Genomic DNA, 17,372 nt, shown 5'->3' on the forward strand with positions numbered 1-17,372 from the left:
ATGTTCTCTGCAAAAATGAAATGAACAAAATCACTGAGCAAGAAATATGAAGTGAACACTTGGCAAGCTTTAGTCGGCCACAAAAATTGATGTCACGTGGTCGGATTTGGCCTCCGGACCTTGACTTTGACAACATAAATCCAGACTCGCGGGCGAAGTCGGGTAGGGGAGACCAGGGCCTGATGTCACACTTTTTACACTTTTTGATGGTTGTTGGAATCACTCCATCATATATAAACCAAATGTTTACCAGAAAGACCACAGTCTCAGCTATACTTTTTGTTTCCATTTTCGTATTTTGTGTCAGTGCAGAGTTACGAGGACTCAAAGAGAGAGTGAGAACATGTGACATGATGCCCCACCATCAGGTAAATTGTCCCACTACACGGGCTAAGATTTAACACCGGATTTTGCAACTCATAAAAAGGGACAAAACAACAAACATTCACACTCATAATCACACCTAGGAACAATTTAGAGTGATCACTTAACCTACTGTCCATGTTTTTGAAATGTGGGAGGAAACTGGAGTACCCAGAAAAAACCCATTCAGGTCCTGGTAAGAAAATGCAAACTTCACTCCTCAGGAACACCAGGGCCCAGAATTGAACCCATGACCTGTGACTACTGTGAGGCAGGCGGGCTAACCAGTCGACCACCAACATGTTGCCCCAAATTAGCATATTTGCCATTCCGAGCTCTAGTTTTAAGGTAGTTTAAATCAATAATCTGGAAGATGTTTTTTTCAAATTAAATTCACTTTTTTTTTTTTTTTTTTGGGTGGGGTCGTGCAAAATGGTTAACATTACTGCTCATCTCAGCTCACAACATGCTATTGTCTTCTTGGACATGACACGACTACTACTATAGGAAGAAAACAAGTATCCCACTTTATACTTGCGTCCTCTGGTGGAGAAGATAATTGCAACGTGACAACAAACCCCGATAATCCCCTACTACAGGCACATATTCCGCCCATATTACAACAAATCAGAATATAGCCCTTATTTTTACTTTCATGCCTATTTACTAGGTCATGTTGTTGTTTCCATGCATCCCGTAGTACACTTAACCACGAAGATACATTTGTCTTGATATCCTGAGATGAAAGCATGCAAAAGTTCTCGCTCCTGCTGCCATCACCAAATGAACATAAGAATCTACTTTTGATGTGCAAACATTTGGCAAGCTTAGAAATGCATACTGTACTGTAGCTTAGGCATATTCCACTCAATGAATAACCAGCACAAGATACACGACTACACAGCCCTTCCACATCTCTTTTTTTCCCACATATATCAAAAAAAGACATTGAGATCACTGGAATGCAAATTGGGAAGGATCACACTTGACTTTGAAAGTTCGCAACCTTCCAGACAGCATCAGGACATGCCGCCGACATTCGAGTTCACGCTCCATGTTTGGATGTCAGGGAAATACTACAGTAGACACCGGCGACGTCACCGTCGCGACACAACCCACTGAAAAGGGAGCAGCATGGACCTATTCGATTAGAAAAAAAATACCTGTGACATTAATTTTGTAACAGACCTGCAGATCATGTCTTTATGGATGTAAACTTACACTTCTCAAGAGGAGATCCGTGTCCCTACGCCTCATTTTCTGTAGTCATCAGCGGGTTATTTGTGCCTAAACAAATCCAAAGTTGAGGAACAATCATCGCAAGATTGTCAGAAAAATATGATCAGTTGAAACCCACTGTAGGGTACACTACAATATACCATTCTTGTCATCTGCCGCAATGTCGCTTTCAGTCCAAGAGGCGGTACTGCTGAGCAGTCGACTTTGACTCTCCCTCATTGGCTTGAAGGGGAAGTGGCAACTGTCTGTTTTACTGGAGGCACAGATATACACAAAAGAGCATCACGATAATCTACTTTAAAAAAAATTCACTTGATTTTCTCTTGTAATACAGTACTTATGTGTAATTATAATTAAGTGATGTTAAACACAAGGTCTGACAGATTGCCATTTGATGACAGTCCTTCAATAAACCAACACAGTTCATGTGGGTCGGTTCAAATCTCCGATTAGTCACTGATGTTTCAAGATCATTAAATATCGACACATGAATAATGTGTAAAAACGATTCTCTTTTGACTTGTTTGTAAAATCATACTTTTACGTGAATATGAAGATTTTCAATTTTTTTTTTTTTTTTTTGAGAAAATGATTGTGCGTAACCTTCTTATCCACATATAAAAGTCAGAATTCGCTTGGTTTGCTTTATTTCTTTCCTGACCTGTTCAAGTTTTGTTGAACTTTCTGAATAGGAGGTGGGTAGCAACAGCCATCTCAGGTATTGACTATGATGGCAAGGACACCAGGTTCTTTCTTTTATTTTGGAAAGAAAGTACCGTATTTTCCACACTATAAGGCGCTTCGGAGTATAAGTCTTGAATGAATGGCCTGCCTATTTTAAAACAGTTTCCATATATAGGGCGCACTGCATTATATGGCGCATAGAAGCGACAATAGTGGCTGATATTGCGTTATGCATCCACTAGATGGAGCTAAGCTAAAGGGAATACAATACAATATGATACAGCTTCATTTATATAGAGCTTTCACAACCGATGTAGCTCTAACAAAGCACTTTATGGAACATTTAAAATACTACAGTACATCCAAAAAAGAATATTGATCCATATACAAGGCACATCAGATTACAAGGCTTTTGAGAAAATTGAATGCTTTTAGGTGCGCCTTATTGTGCGGAAAATACGGTAATATAAGGTCTAATTTAGAACATTGTAACACCAATGAGTAATTTGACAAACTTAGTGGATGCAGACTATAACAGCTTTGTGTTACTTGTTATTTGTCAATATTTTTAACATACCCCTTTGGTGCGACGTTGTGGTTGGCGGGTGAATACTGTTGCTCAGGGTCAATATTCACCAGGCATGTTGGGAATGAGCAACCATCCCCTAAACTGAGTTGAGTTGAGAAGGTTAAACACAAACAAAATACATTCTATACGGACATTATTGGAAAGTGTCGGGCAATGAAGTCTGAAGACATTTTTGTCTGTTTTAGTGGGAGGTGGAGCACCATGGTTAGCGTGTCTGCCTCACGGGCTACAGGTTCTGTTTGCGTGTGGTGCATGAGCACTCAGGCTTTCTCCCACATTTGTCGTCCAGAGCCAGCTGAAATAGGCTCCAACTCATCTGTGAGCCTTCCACTCAACTTTATTCCTAGAGCACTTTAAAACAACCATTGCTGCATACGAAGTGCTTTACAAGGAGTAAAAACCTGAGAAAAATATAAAATACTCGCACAAATTAATAATTATCATCGAACAGTAATTATTAACCAATTCAATAATCTATCTATTAAAGAACCGATCAGTTGATCAATTAATTAATACTAACACAAATACAACAGACACCATAAAACACCAGAACAATAACGTGGCTCATACTGAGTCAAAAGCCAAAGAATAATAATGTATCTTAAAATGAGTTTTAAAAATGTACAGAGAGAGGGCTTCGCTAATATTTAACAGAAGGTCATTCCAAAGGGAAAGAACGGCACTGGAAAAGCCTCGATCTCCTCTGAGCCTCCGCCAAGTCCTCCGTACCTCCAGTCAGACTCGCATTTACTAACGGGCTTACATGGGCTGACTACATCAGAATTGATAATTGCCCAAACCAACTTAGAATACTGAGGACAAGCTCATTAAAGAAATAGAGAAGAAACTACGTCATAAGGAGAGTCGGATGGCTTCATCTAGCGAACCACATCCTCGATAAATAGCAAGGAAACATCTTCAAAGGAATTTAGGGGGGCAGAGATCTCTACTGTACAACAATTAGTGAACAATTTCAGAAATGTGCCCCAAGACGTATCATGTCAAATGACCTTACCTGGAGAAAATTGGAAAAGGCCAGTATTTGGCTTCATCACCAAACACTTGGCGGAAGTTCTTACTGGAGCCCAGACTGAATCCGTTCTTGTCTGTGCCATGACGAAACACTGGCGCACGAACAGCCTCTGATAAGGACAGCCACGGAGAAGAAGGTTTTATGTACCGCAATTGAATCGTCTCTAACATAGCGGAAAACATAACATGAGCAATGAAGGTCCCGGGCTGATGTCACCGCAGCTGTGGCTTGTCTTCCTGGGTGGCGATGTCGGGAACGTCTTACACTTCTGAGCCTTTTGTCTTGGCTGCAACATTCCCACAACTCTCCCTAGATAATCCACCTGCTCCATCCACTCACACACAAGCCTGTCTAATAACCAAAGAGGCTCACTAAACGACTGCACTGATGAGGGCGTTTATGCTGAGACGGTGCAAACAATCACCGACAGCAGATTTTACAGATCCACATTGAGGAGGCAGACAGACACAACACAGACGAGACCTACCGAGGGTGGATCTATTCTTGAAGACAAGCCAGCAGTGATAGACGAAAAGCGAAGCGAGGCTGACTGAGAACATGGAGGCAGAGAAGAAGAGGAAGAGAATGTGGAACTTGGCCTGAGTGTCTGGAAAGCCATTCTGTGGGGAGGGGGGAGGGGCGGGGAGCAATACAAATACACAAATGGATGTTAGCAGAGCAGGTGCTAACCTCTGGTCAAGCACAGACTACTTTCAGTCACTGGGAGTTATCTATTCTATTGTATTAACCGTTTCAGGGATAACGGTTACTACAGTGGACAGATTATCCTGTTATCAGGTTACCGGGTGCATGAAAAGGGTTAAATGGCTCAAATGGTTACCAGGTATTCTTTCAGACGGAAATGGGCTTTACCCCCAGCCTTGTGGGAAAAAAAATGTACAGTACGTTTGTTATCACCACGCCGTCCAAAAACAACTTTGGGTTTGTGTTTCTACTTCTTTTTCTACGACATGGATGCACATTTCGTGAAGCTACGCACATACCATCCAAAACTTAATGAAGTATTGAAGGTCTGTCGCAGTTATAAAAAGGCAGTAAAGTAGGGAGTACGCCAAAAACAGCATGAACGACTTGTAGTTGGAGAATCCCACACAATTGTTCACCCTGAGAGAATAAAATAAAACAGCAGTTAGAAAAAGAACATTCTTTTAATTCTGTATTCAACACCACAAACGCTCATCTTTCTCGCTAATTCATTCTATGGACAAAGTGTTTTAACACAGAACAGAACAGAATTCAACTGTTTCAATCAATCACAGGCGTGCCGACATACCAGGGACAGTGGTGATCCATTTTTAAGATACATCTGGAACACAGCATGGTCAGATACCAGCATCATTGGACCTTATCCTGTCAGTCAGTACTTCTTGTTTTTATATATATATATATATATATATATATATATAATTTTTTATTTTTTCCAGGGCACGAGCAAAGAGAGAGAGAGACATACTTATCACAAACTGAACAATGGTGACATCGATCAGGCTTCAGCAGCTGGCAGCGGTCACAGAAACGGATGGCTGAGGAAACAGACAATTTCATCAAACCATCATCAGCAGTGCCCTGCAAGCACTTGAGCAATTAATTAATTAAATGACTATAAATTATGTATAAATATATATATAAATTTGTCTCAATTTTGCTGCTTCTTGGTCGATCGAATTTCTTAGTCTGCATCATGTCTTAGTTCGTGTTCCTGCCCACACTCTGTGCAGGCCGCACTGCTGACAGCCCCAAGTTTGTTGTTGAATGGCTGGCTTATGATTTGGTTCATTTGATGATAAAATGGGTCAGATTTCCCTCTGAACATGAATCATCAAAACAAACGGAAAAATGCAAATAAAAAATCGGGAAGCAAAAGAAGTTTAACCGCATAATGTTTGCACGGGCTGAATTAACTCACAGTAAAAAGAAAAAGGCCTGGCCTGGGATGTTGCCACTTTACAGAATGTGGTTGGTGACCACCTGTTTTTTTTTCCCACGCTACACTTGACCTACCTCCAGAGTTGGTGCGTGTGTAGATTGGCAACTCCTTAGCTATTCTCCTCAGGATCTCCTGCTGCGACTCACCCCGGTCTTCACGCTCCAGCAGCTCCTTGTCCGAATAGGACAGGCAGAACTTTGTCGAACAGGACGCAAAGGAAATGCAAAACAAAGCTGTCTTGACTGTGCTTGTTGCTTTCTACCCATACATTTGTCAATGCTAGTGGAAACATTTTGGAGCCTGTCTGTATAGGAACATGTTCAAGGATGCAGCGGAAGCGCGCAATATAATCTATTTTTTGAAATCATATTTATGAATCCTCCATGGGTCTTTTGTGCCCCATGAAGCAAACATCAGCAGGGTTGAGATCTCATCCTTCTGTAATTGTAGAATCACAATTATTTTATTAAAATGCACTGCATGTCAAAGTTAAAATTTGTACGTCAATAATTGTTTGAAAGAAACCATTGTACAAGATCAATTGCAACTGCCTTGTTCTGGAAAGTTAAATACAACTGAACTGTCGTGGGCGTGCAACACTTGATCTACATTACAATCACCAGAGTGGAAATGGAGTCATGTCAACGAAATAAGTGCATTTTTCTGTCAATGCCCTCTGCAATGTTTGTGTGTTGTCACTGCCTGCATGCAGAGCTGAATTTAAGTGGCGAAGCTACGAGCGCAGCATCCGACCGAACCCCTTGGCACTCGGGCAGGAAATAGACTTAGTCCAAAATGCGGCACTTAATCATTCGGTGAGACCGCCGTCTCCCTCTGCACTTCCCACAATGCCTCCGCTCACGGTGTCAATCACGCTGCATCGTCGTCTCACTCACCTCCCTCAAAGGGTTCATGGGCTTGGTGAAGATGGTTTGCCAGTAAGCCCAAATAAACATGATGAAGATCACGTGGTACACCATTAAATAGACAACTGAAAAGGGAAACAAATCCAAGTGAGTTATCGGTCAAGACAAACAGTCACATACAATTGCAATTTTTGAAGAACCAAATCATCTTCCTAAAGAAGCATCTTTCAACGTCATTATCATGACTGGGGTGTCTTGCAAAGCTGCAGAAAACATCCACCGAGTTGGAATAGCATGGACATGAAAAAGTTGCATTCAACTCAACATCTGAGGCTTCGAGGCTAAATCATCCTTCTTGATTTTGGGAGGAGATTTCATGAAACACTTACCCTTTTCCCACGTGTCTTCAATTGAAACTGCAAAAGGAAAGAAGCAAATACATGTCAAGACGTTCCTGATTTGGAGATTTTATTTGAGATCAGATGACCTCTAGCCTACATGCTTGCGCTTTATAGACAAGAGTTTAGGAATCTCTCAGTGACTCATATGCTTACGTACCTGTACATAGTGCAGAGCTAAATAACGGCATCATTCTGAGAGATATTTTGAGCACATATTTTACTTTTATATGAGGCATTGCAAACATTAGTGCAGCACAATAGCATAGCATAGCATAATCGGAAAATTGGTTTTGATTTCACGTGCAGCATGTATTGAGATGCATGTTGAATTATCATATTTCTCTCTCTCTCTCTCTCTCCTCTCTCTCTCTCTCTCTCTCTCTCTCTCTATATATATATATATATATATATATATATACATATTCTCTGAGGAACTGGTTTGGCTTCTTTAAATTATACTCAACTAAAAAGTGACTGCTGTAGTTTGTGTACCTACCCTTATCATAGTGTACATTTTCAACAATCGCTACATCTTGTAAATAGATGGTCTGAGTGTTGTAAGGCAGATGTTGGTTGCTTTAAAAAAAAATGGGTCAACCGCAGATTGCTTGAGGTGAATTATATAAACCCGACAATGGGATTAACTGAGCTGCTGAACGAGAGCGTCAGCTGACGCCGGCTCCACACAACTGTGTCTGTGTCTGTCTGTGGAGCACATGTTAGCCACTGTCCCGTCCTCTTGTTTTCAATTCGTCACAGATTCGCCAGTTGTTCCTCTGGAGGAAAACATACTTTTTATTGGACCTCCATATCCCGTGTATAAATAATGTCATGCTGTGCTTGAAATAAGTCGTCTTCAAACTCCAGAAAATCATTCCAGGCGACTCACTCACCAGGTCTGGGTCATGGTTTAAGAGTGTTTATTCTGCTTTACTCCCTTCAGTTTTACACTTTTTAAAGAGAGATTTGATTTTAATTTCCCATTATTACGCAGGTCAACTGCATGTTCAGCATTCAGGGATTTTGTGTCTGTCTGCACACTCACAATTAATGTTCAGAAGAAGAGAGGAAGAGTCTAAACAACACAGGCCTTGCTCCATTCTTGTCAATACATACGCACTGCACTGTTGGATTTCAGATTATTTACAAATGATATTAACATGACCGTGAGTCTTTAAACTGTTTAGAGGGAGTTAGTGAGGTCTATGAACATATCTTGATAACAACCAAAAAGAAGCTTGGAAACAACAACATGCAGAAAGATGTATGCATTTCAAAATGGTGCCTGGACTGTCAAGACCATGTGAGTCTTTACACACCTCACACACAATATTTATAGACAATATCAGCTTGGGGGCATTTAAAAAAGAAACTCCTTCGATGATCAAACCAGACGCACGTCTGACAAGGCGCACACACCCCTACCCCACATGCACACGCAGTGCCCCGACATGCGTTCTCTTACCCAAACAAAGCTGCACAACGAAGGCGTAGTACGACCAAGCCACTATGAGTGCGATGAATAGGACCGGGATCCAGTAGAAAACTCTTTTGCAGCCCCGTTTGACATTACGTGAACCTGACGGTGCCATAGTCTAGGAGAGGATCATATCCACTGTGGGAATTCAACGCGAGTGTTTTTTAGCGTGCGCGTTTACTCGCCGATGTGCACGCGCGTCCCGGTGTCTCACTGAGGACTGTCAATGCATCGTCTCCTCAGATGCGATCAGCCTCATCAATCCCAGAATCCCCCCTCAACATGTGATGCTGCAGCATGCTCAGCCTCAGACACTACACACTACGAGACGCCAGTAGCTCCGCCTCCAGCAGCCATCACCGCCCACCCTCTTGCGGGTTGCCATGACGGCCACGGGATGCTGCAAGGCCGGCAACTTTTTTTCCACCCGAACCAGATGGGTTCACTGAGTTCATGCTCCAGTGTTAAAATATGACAGACTGAGGCAGCCGAGAATTACAAACGCACATCTCATTAGTCATTGACATGTGATTTCATTGTCATTTTAGAAAAGGGGTACACCCAAATAATAATAATACAAATAATTTAAAAGACAACACGGGACTTTATACGTGTGTGGATTGTAAAACGTATTTACAAGAAAATCGGCGCTACCACCCTGAGGTTTAAATTTGTACTGCATGGCATGAGAGTAAGTGCAGAGACTATTGGGTGGGGGAGGGGGCGGGTGTTTCCCAAAAGCAGGGTTCCTCGTTCTCCTCTCGAAATAGTGTATGTTGAAGTGACTTCACTTAGTTGAATCCATCCATCCATTTTCTAATCCGCTTATCCTAACAAGGGTCGCGGGGCGTGCTGGAGCCTCTTCCAGCTGTCTTTGGGCAGTAGGCGGAGTACCCTCTGAATAGGTCGCCAACCAATCTAAGGGCACACAGAGACGAACGGCCATTCGCGCTCCCACTCACAACAAGGGACAATTTATAGTGTTCCATTAGCCTGCCATGTATGTTTTTGGAATGTGGGAGGAAACCGGAATACATGGAGAAAACCAACGCAAGAATATGCAAACTCCACACATGAAGGCTGGAGCCGGAATCGAACCCATGACTGTGAGGCTCATATAATCAGAAAAAAAGAATGATCAGAAAAAAAATAATAAAGTTTGTCCTTTTTATTACACCGACTTTGTTCTTGACCAGTTCACAAAGCAGCTAACACAGCTCCCGTGTCCTCTTCAACAAAAATTGTCTTTGATTTGCCACCCCAGCCCGATTACTGTTATTAGAGTGAATGAAATTAATATCACAATAAAAATTGACTTTCTTTATTTAATTTTAAATGACTTATTCAGCTATATATATTTTGTAATATAATGTTTTCCGGGACCCCGGTATCAGCAACATAGTTGTGCCAAAAACAACATAAAATATGAGATAGCGAATGAAACAATTCATATGTGTGCCAATGATATTTGAACTTGACAAATAAAACCACTGGATTTTTATTACCTGTTTTTAGTGACAAAAATATGAGAGGTGATCAACGATAGAATTATTTCTTACATAGCCAAGTACATTCCAGACTACTTTTTCTTACCTTACTGTACTCTAGTACAAAAGTTGAATCAGCACTTGTACTTTTGCCAATCAGCGCTTACATTTTTGCCAGTCTTTTTTTTTTAACACACTTATCTGTACACCTACTTTACAATGCAGAGTGTGAGTACTTTTGCAGGACAGTATCTGCAACCGTACCAGTTATTGGAGAATCCTGCCCTATCTAGAGGGTGCGCTTGTTTCAAGTCAACCATTGACATTTTTCTCTTTTGCGTAAGTGCCCGCCCTAACGGGCCGTCTCGTTTATAAAACGAGCGTGTCCGTCTTTGCTAGGCAGCACGTGCCTCGGCACAAAAACATCCCGAGCGACTGCTTCAAATACAGCGCATGGTGGGAGCTGGCAGCTGCTTTTGCAAGCGGACACGACACAATCCGAGCCCAAACTTTCAACCTCTGAGCTCGGTGGCAAACTCAAAACGTGGAGACGCTTCCCACCGTGAACCTCTCGAAGACGGGCACTGTTTGTGCGAAGACTGACAGCAAGGGTTGTGAATTCTGAGGGATTTTCAAACGAAATCTCTTAAAACTCCGTTCCCTGCTCCAACCAAAAAGCGAACATGTCGACAAATCAAGTGAAGAGCTGTCCCATTCCTACCAGGGTTCTCACCCTGAAAGACTGGTCTCAACTTCCCGACTGCTACAGCCAGACTCCCGGGGGGACCCTCTTCTCCACTACGCCCGGTGGTAAGAAATGTTGGAAGGCACACTTCTGTTTCACATGTGACACATTAACCTTAAGGAGCTTACTTTGCTGGAAATTGCCTCTCAAGAATGCATCTACGAGATGGGATGTCCAGAAAATTGTTCAAAAACACACGCACACGAGGAGAAGTTATCGCGAGATGTTGCAATTAATCACGCGCAATCTTCCCAACGTGTGATTTACTGCGCACGTGCGTATAACTTATAAATATACGGCTTTGAATAGCCAGAATTTGAGGAAAGATATGTGAAATGTATACATGACATTTGATGTACTACGTTCCAACTATGTTGTTTCGCAACGTCCGCGTTGAGTCCACAATGCTTCGATAATGTGATGCCAGGTCTCAATACACGAGTAGTTATGAATAAAATAATGTAAAGTACGGTGTGGAACACCGACATAGATAATCAACACTTGCGCCTGAATAACGTATAGCCGAATTGTGTACAGTGAAGCCAATCGTTTCTGCTGGTATAAACAGGATTTGGAGAGTACCGCCCAGTCTTGGGTTTTCAAGAGGGTGTTTATTGTGTTTCCAGTACAGTAAAGTGATTGGTTGCAAAGAGGCTGGAGGCTGTCTTTTCTCTGCTCTACATTGCAGGAACACAGAACATTTTGTTCATGCTACGAGGTAAACTGTGATCATCTAATGCAGGGGTCCCCAACCTTTTTTGCCCCACGGACCGGTTTAAGTCAGACAATATTTTCAGGGACCGGCATTTAAGGTGTGGCGGAATTAATACAACAAAATAATATGGTATGAGCTGCATGAAAACTGTGGTGTTTTCGAAATATAATAATAAACACAAGGAGCGTCTAATCTGGTCGCAACACTCTTATCGCTCTGGTAATGTTTAATGCCTTCAAAATACGATACAACGCAAATTCAAAGTGCATGAAAATGACGACTCACCACAGCCCCGAGCTTGATTTTCTGCAATCAGACAGTCCCATCTCGGGGTAATAGGAGACAATGACACCTCAAGTGTGTGGTTTATGTCCAGTCTACTTCGTAATTTTGTTTTCGTCGCTGTTGCTGCATAAACTCCCCACCTCACACAGGTAGGATGTCGGAAATAGCAACACTGCTATTGTGGCGATCTCAGAGTATTCAGCCATAACTTTGATCCAGTTGTTTCGAACGTACTTTTAAGGCCGCCGTCATTTGCGATCTCCAGGCAGCTTTTTTACTCATTTTGCGGGCTTCAGCGTTTTGTTTATGAGCGTCATCGGTCACGTGACCGAGAAGTGTGGCTTGACGTGAGTCAAGCGTGACACAGACGGATGTAACAGAGAATCCGGTAATTTTTCAAAATAAAACAAATTTCGTATTCCGAAATAAATAAAACGGAAATAAGGCAAGTTCTTTCTGTGCGGCCCGGTACCAAATGCCCTGCGGACCGGTACCGGTCCGCGGACCGGCGGTTGGGGACCCCTGATCTAATGGATTGGACTGATGAATGAAGAGAAACCTGACAACAAAAACATTTGCAACAGATTGAAATTTATCATCAGCAACACAAGACAGAATTACCGAGCAATGAGAAATATTGATTACAGAAACTGCTGTAGACTAATGATTCCTATATTACAGTCTGCCTTTTTTTCTTGTGACCCCACTTATCAGCCCTCCTTTTGTCCTGGACACATTGCTCAGAGTGCAATCATTGTGTAACATGTTTTTACCCCCCAAGTGGACAGGCTCATCAGATGTACCGAATAGGTCAAACTCCAAAAAAACAGAACACAAGTAGCAGATGACAACACGTCTGTCATTTCAAACACAACACAGCACTTTATGGCTGAGCTCTTGCAAGTTGGCCTTAGTCCAATCCTTGACAGACTCTAAACATTGCAAAAATACTTACTGACCTATGATGTCTGAGATTTTGAGAAATAAATACTTGATGAGTTTCTTTTCCTTTAATAGAAATGCTACAACTCAGCCAAAGACCAATACACGTGGCTTTAATCTCCCAGAGTGTTTTCAAAAGGGAATGTTATGTACTCTCATTTCCTAGAAGTCATTGCTGGGACACCCTTAACCCCTCCCATCCGCCTTCCCACACTTGCATGCACGTACACATGCTTGTGCTTCAAAAACTGGTTGTTTGCAGGAGGGAATTTGGTTCGGTTTGAGCCTGTAGAGTGCCAAAATATTCATCTTGGATAGAAAAATGCAATAAATTTTTTTTTGTCATTGCTGCAGAAGCAATGAAAAGCAGTTTAGCAGGAGATTTAGGGGGTCCAAACTCACCAAACTGTTGACTGCAGCATCTTTGACGGGTACAGAAAGTAGGATTTCACATGATTGTTGCTTGAAAAAAAAAAAGAGGGAGAGAGAGGGAGCCGATGCCAGCTGATTGAGCACGAGGCAGAGTACACCTTTGACTGATCGCCAGTTAATCGCAGGCTGCATGCACAGTGGCTATGAAAGTCTACACACAACTGTTGAAATGGCAGTTTTTTTTTTCATATTAAAGAAGGATGAATCATTTCAAAGCTGTTTCCACCAATACTGTGAACTAGAATCCTGTATTACACAAGTCAAAACACAGTTTATTGTTTTTACATTCCCTCTCAAAGATTTCTTTTCACCATTTCATTTGTACAGGTTATGGGTCACAGTGGTGGTGGACAAAGTTTTGTCATGATTTATATTGGTCTAATTTTGTTGTCACTCAAACCTGGCATTTGAACAGGTGTGTGTATGTGTCGTCTTTTTATATCCACTGTATACAAATAACTATAGGACATTCACATATGGAAAATGTCAAGTCGTCAATCAACCTATAATGCAAGTTTTGGCAATGTGGGGTGGTAGTGCGGGGAAAATGTGCAAACTGCCGGATTCGACATTTGACCTCTCGATTGTTAGCAGACGTCCGAAACCGCTGCATTGTGTCTCAACTCTAAATCCATCCATCAATCTCTCACAGGTACCCGCATCATCTACGACAGGAAGTTTCTCTTGGATTGCAGGAACTCCCCTCTTGCACGCACACCCCCATGCTGTCTCCCCCAGATCCCGGGGGTGACGTGCCCCGCTACTCACCCTGTAAGCAAACTGCAGGATGTGAAAGAGGAGGTTGAAGAGGAAGAAAAGGACGTTGCAGGTAATTTTTGCACATCCAATGAGCTCTTTGGAGATTAATATTGTGAAATTGCAACTGCTCTAGTTGTCTGTACATGCCCACCGCTGGTGTATATACTGAAAAACTGATTTTGACAAGCGCTGCCTAGGAAAAGTGAATTGGAATGCTCCCCAACAGTCCTACATATTGGCTCAGAGAAGATCAGAGCATCACGTTTTCACATAGATAAAGACATTTGGCATACAATTGGCGCCAATTGTGAATGTAAAATTGGTGTGGGTGCACAATGCATATAGATGTCACTTTAAATTTTGTTTACCATTAGTATTTCCAAATTGTAACAATTAATACCATATATACACATGGAGCATTTTCTTGAAATATGACAGTCTGCTTTTTCAAAATACATGTAAAATACTACAAACAAAATTGAAATGGGCATGTTTGCTGGGCCCTCGGCAAAGCTTTTTTGTCTCGTGGGGCTCCCCAAGCAAAATGAATTGGCCACCACTGCATCAAGGTTGAAAAAAGTGTGAAGGGCAAATATCAGTTTGCCTTGAGGATTATGCCCCTTCTCTCGCTATTGTCTGCGTCGGCCTGGACAGTTTGCCTAAGCTCCTGTGATGGCCACACCCTCTCAAGTGTTTATATTTTTGTCCTGTCAATTGTGGCTGTATTGATAAGGGTTGTTGTCCGTTTTCCTCATTGTGTCCGTTAAGGTGTGGTTTTCTTCGAGCGGCTTGTCAGTGTTATGCCCTCTTATCTCCATTTGCTCTCTGTCTCTGTCCCTCCTTTGGAGCAGATGACAACCAGTTTGAGATGGACATCTGAGCTCCAGTTTTTCTTCCTGTGGAGAGTCATCCATCAAAACACCTCCATGGTCAGTACTGACCGAAAAGCGTTGCCTATAAGCTTTTTTTCCTTTTTTTTTTTTTTTTTTTTGGAACCAAAAACAATGGAGGCTAGAAAAGCAGGATGTTTTTGTTGTTGTTGTTGTTTTTCTATGAACCCGAATGTGTTTTTGCTTAGACATGGTACTGGTTGGGTTGCTTGCTCACTTGAGCAGTTGTAGGATTTGGAAAGAAAAAAAAAAGATGTAACATTTTATATATTTTGTATATATTACAGTGTACTATGCAGCTTGTTTTTTGTTTTTTTTTTTAAGTTGGCAAATTCAAGATTACAAGAATTTACATTCAAGTCAAGTCAGCCTTTCTCCTGCAGACTTTTTTTTCGTGTGTGTGAGTAAGTTTCCCCTACTATATAAGGCACTCTGCATTTGCCACAAAGTGTCTACTTTCTTTGAGGGGTCAAGGCCTGTTAAAAATCAGCTATTTTCACAGAGGGAGGGATTCAATGTGAATAATTCCAAATAAAGGCTGCTAAAAAAATGACTGCGTTTTTTTTTTTTGTGCACTTTTGATACACATACATCATGTTTTCGTTGGAGTATCTGTGGTTATACTAAGTTTACGTGTTCATTTGCACTTCGTTTCCAGATGATTACAATTACATTGTGTGCTTGAAGAGTACTGTATATCACTTTTGCTATCTCGCGAGAGTCATGGGGGTGAAAATTACTGGTGCAATGGCAAATCATACAGCCACATAATTCTTTATGTTCATGCTGAGCAAGGTAAAGTGTTATATAACTGCATTTTGTATGCAGCTTGTTTTCTTCACTGGTGATGTTGAACCCTGAACCCTGAGTCAAGCAAAGGCAGACAGACAGACAGAGTGATCTGACAAGAGGGGCAAAAAGCTGTCACTCTCCAGACACTACATTAGGTACACCCGCATAGTTGAAGAATGCCCCACACATGAATGGTATCAGAAATTATATTCTGATAATAAAGCGGTATCAATGTAAAGAGCCATGTATTTGCATTGGTGTAGCACTCCTATGCAATGCGAGAATCAGAGTGGTTTCTAATTTGTCGGTTGTTTATTTATATGAGCAATTGGAGGCGGGGAGAAATAAATACAATTTCTTCTAGCCTATAAAGTCGAAAGACAACTGTGTGTTGCTTTTTCAGGCTTTCCAAAGTGCATCAGCTGGTTGGAAGGGGGGTGAGGCACAGCGCCGGAGATTAGGAGAGGGGCTGGTTTTAAGGAATGAGGGCAGCTGCAGCCTAAAGGACACACAGATTGCACACTCTGAAATGGGGTGGAAGAGTGTGACACATTTTGGTGTTTTAACCAGCACTCATCTCAGAAATCTTGTATTCCCCCAAAACATGATGTTAAGGGTCTAGTATAAAACTGGTGGCACTATTCACCTTGCGGTGATCTGAAATGTAACTCTGTTCCCAATTTATGACATGAGAACAATCCGCTACGCCCATAAGTGTAAACTTCAGGGTGCACAGTAGCTCAGTCTGCTCAGATGTTCTTTTCTCACGAGCTTTCATCCATCACCCAAAACTGTCATGTACTGTGTTTTAATATGCACACACTGTTGCTTGAACTCTCATATACAGTATTTACCATTTTGGTGACTGAACTGCCCAAATCAATGTGCGTTAATGCCACACGCTTAGTCCAGCTTGCAAAATAAACATCACTTTGCCCGACAACATATCCTGGAACTTGTTTTCTAAAGCCACGTGATAAGATTGGATTCCTCACATTCAGCCTGCAGTTTGCGCACACTTGGATGTTTTTTGTGAAGTGTGCCTGTTGACCTACATGTGCTGTTTGGACAAGAGTGTGGGAATGCACGTGACACCAACATCAGGTGCCAGCTAACCGAGAGCCACTAAGTCTGAGTGTTGAAAATTAAACTTGAACAAATGCTTTTAATTGAAAATTCCTCATCTTTTTGTGGGAAACCGAAAAGTCAATGACTCGGCTGCTACACACTCATTAAAATGTTCTTGGTGAAATGTTTGGTCATTGCATCACCGTAAACAACTTCACTGGAGACGGATACTCCAACCTTCCCTCCTGAGTTTAAAGTGAACTTGAGTAAATTGCGCCATCGCCCTATTCCACAGTCAAAATATTCCCCTCTTTCCATTGCCACCTCCTCCCCTTCCCTCATCTAACGCTCCAGTTTCAGGGGGGAGGAAGGCTGCTTGGACCGGGGCTGGTTGGCCAGGCTCTATTTTTGTCAGCTGCTGCTGTTCGAGGTGTTGGAGGAGCATTGCTGGGGTGACAATGTAAACAGACACTCAAACACACGGCCTGCTTAGTGGCATGTATCAGAGTGGAATGGAGACTTGGAGCGGCCCACTGACCACGAGTGTACTGTATACAGTACAAACCACCGCCACATGAGAACCGGCAGAATAATATACAGTGGAAAAGATGTTAGGTATCCTACCTCTACAGAGGTAATATTAATTTTAACACCCGG

At 42.0% G+C, this 17,372-nt stretch overlaps 2 protein-coding genes across 3 annotated transcripts; one reads left to right on the plus strand and one right to left on the minus strand.

Moving 5' to 3' along the window:
* Window positions 1–769: 769 nt before the first annotated feature.
* On the minus strand, window positions 770–13,216 carry zdhhc2 (zDHHC palmitoyltransferase 2). Of its 2 annotated transcripts, none has more exons than XM_019884247.1 (13): window positions 13,177–13,216; window positions 7,112–7,138; window positions 6,753–6,847; window positions 5,931–6,051; window positions 5,383–5,452; window positions 5,203–5,235; window positions 4,913–5,033; window positions 4,396–4,528; window positions 3,891–4,017; window positions 2,864–2,956; window positions 1,743–1,855; window positions 1,585–1,650; window positions 770–1,503 (listed from the first exon to the last, which is right to left on the minus strand). In XM_019884247.1, the coding sequence occupies exons 3-12, from the start codon at window positions 6,834–6,836 to the stop codon at window positions 1,610–1,612; spliced, it is 936 nt and encodes a 311-aa protein (XP_019739806.1). In that variant the 5' UTR covers window positions 6,837–6,847; window positions 7,112–7,138; window positions 13,177–13,216; the 3' UTR covers window positions 770–1,503; window positions 1,585–1,609. The 2 variants fall into 2 exon arrangements, with proteins under 2 accessions (XP_019739806.1, XP_019739805.1); XM_019884246.1 differs by lacking the exon at window positions 13,177–13,216 and adding an exon at window positions 8,589–8,914.
* eif4ebp3l (eukaryotic translation initiation factor 4E binding protein 3, like) lies at window positions 10,493–15,408 on the plus strand. Its single transcript, XM_019884254.1, has 3 exons — window positions 10,493–10,897; window positions 13,859–14,035; window positions 14,817–15,408. The coding sequence occupies exons 1-3, from the start codon at window positions 10,771–10,773 to the stop codon at window positions 14,843–14,845; spliced, it is 333 nt and encodes a 110-aa protein (XP_019739813.1). The 5' UTR covers window positions 10,493–10,770; the 3' UTR covers window positions 14,846–15,408.
* Window positions 15,409–17,372: the final 1,964 nt, after the last annotated feature.

Source organism: Hippocampus comes, unplaced genomic scaffold (assembly GCF_001891065.2).
Source record: "Hippocampus comes isolate QL1 unplaced genomic scaffold, H_comes_QL1_v1.1 scaffold156, whole genome shotgun sequence".
Taxonomy (NCBI): Eukaryota; Metazoa; Chordata; class Actinopteri; order Syngnathiformes; family Syngnathidae; genus Hippocampus; species Hippocampus comes.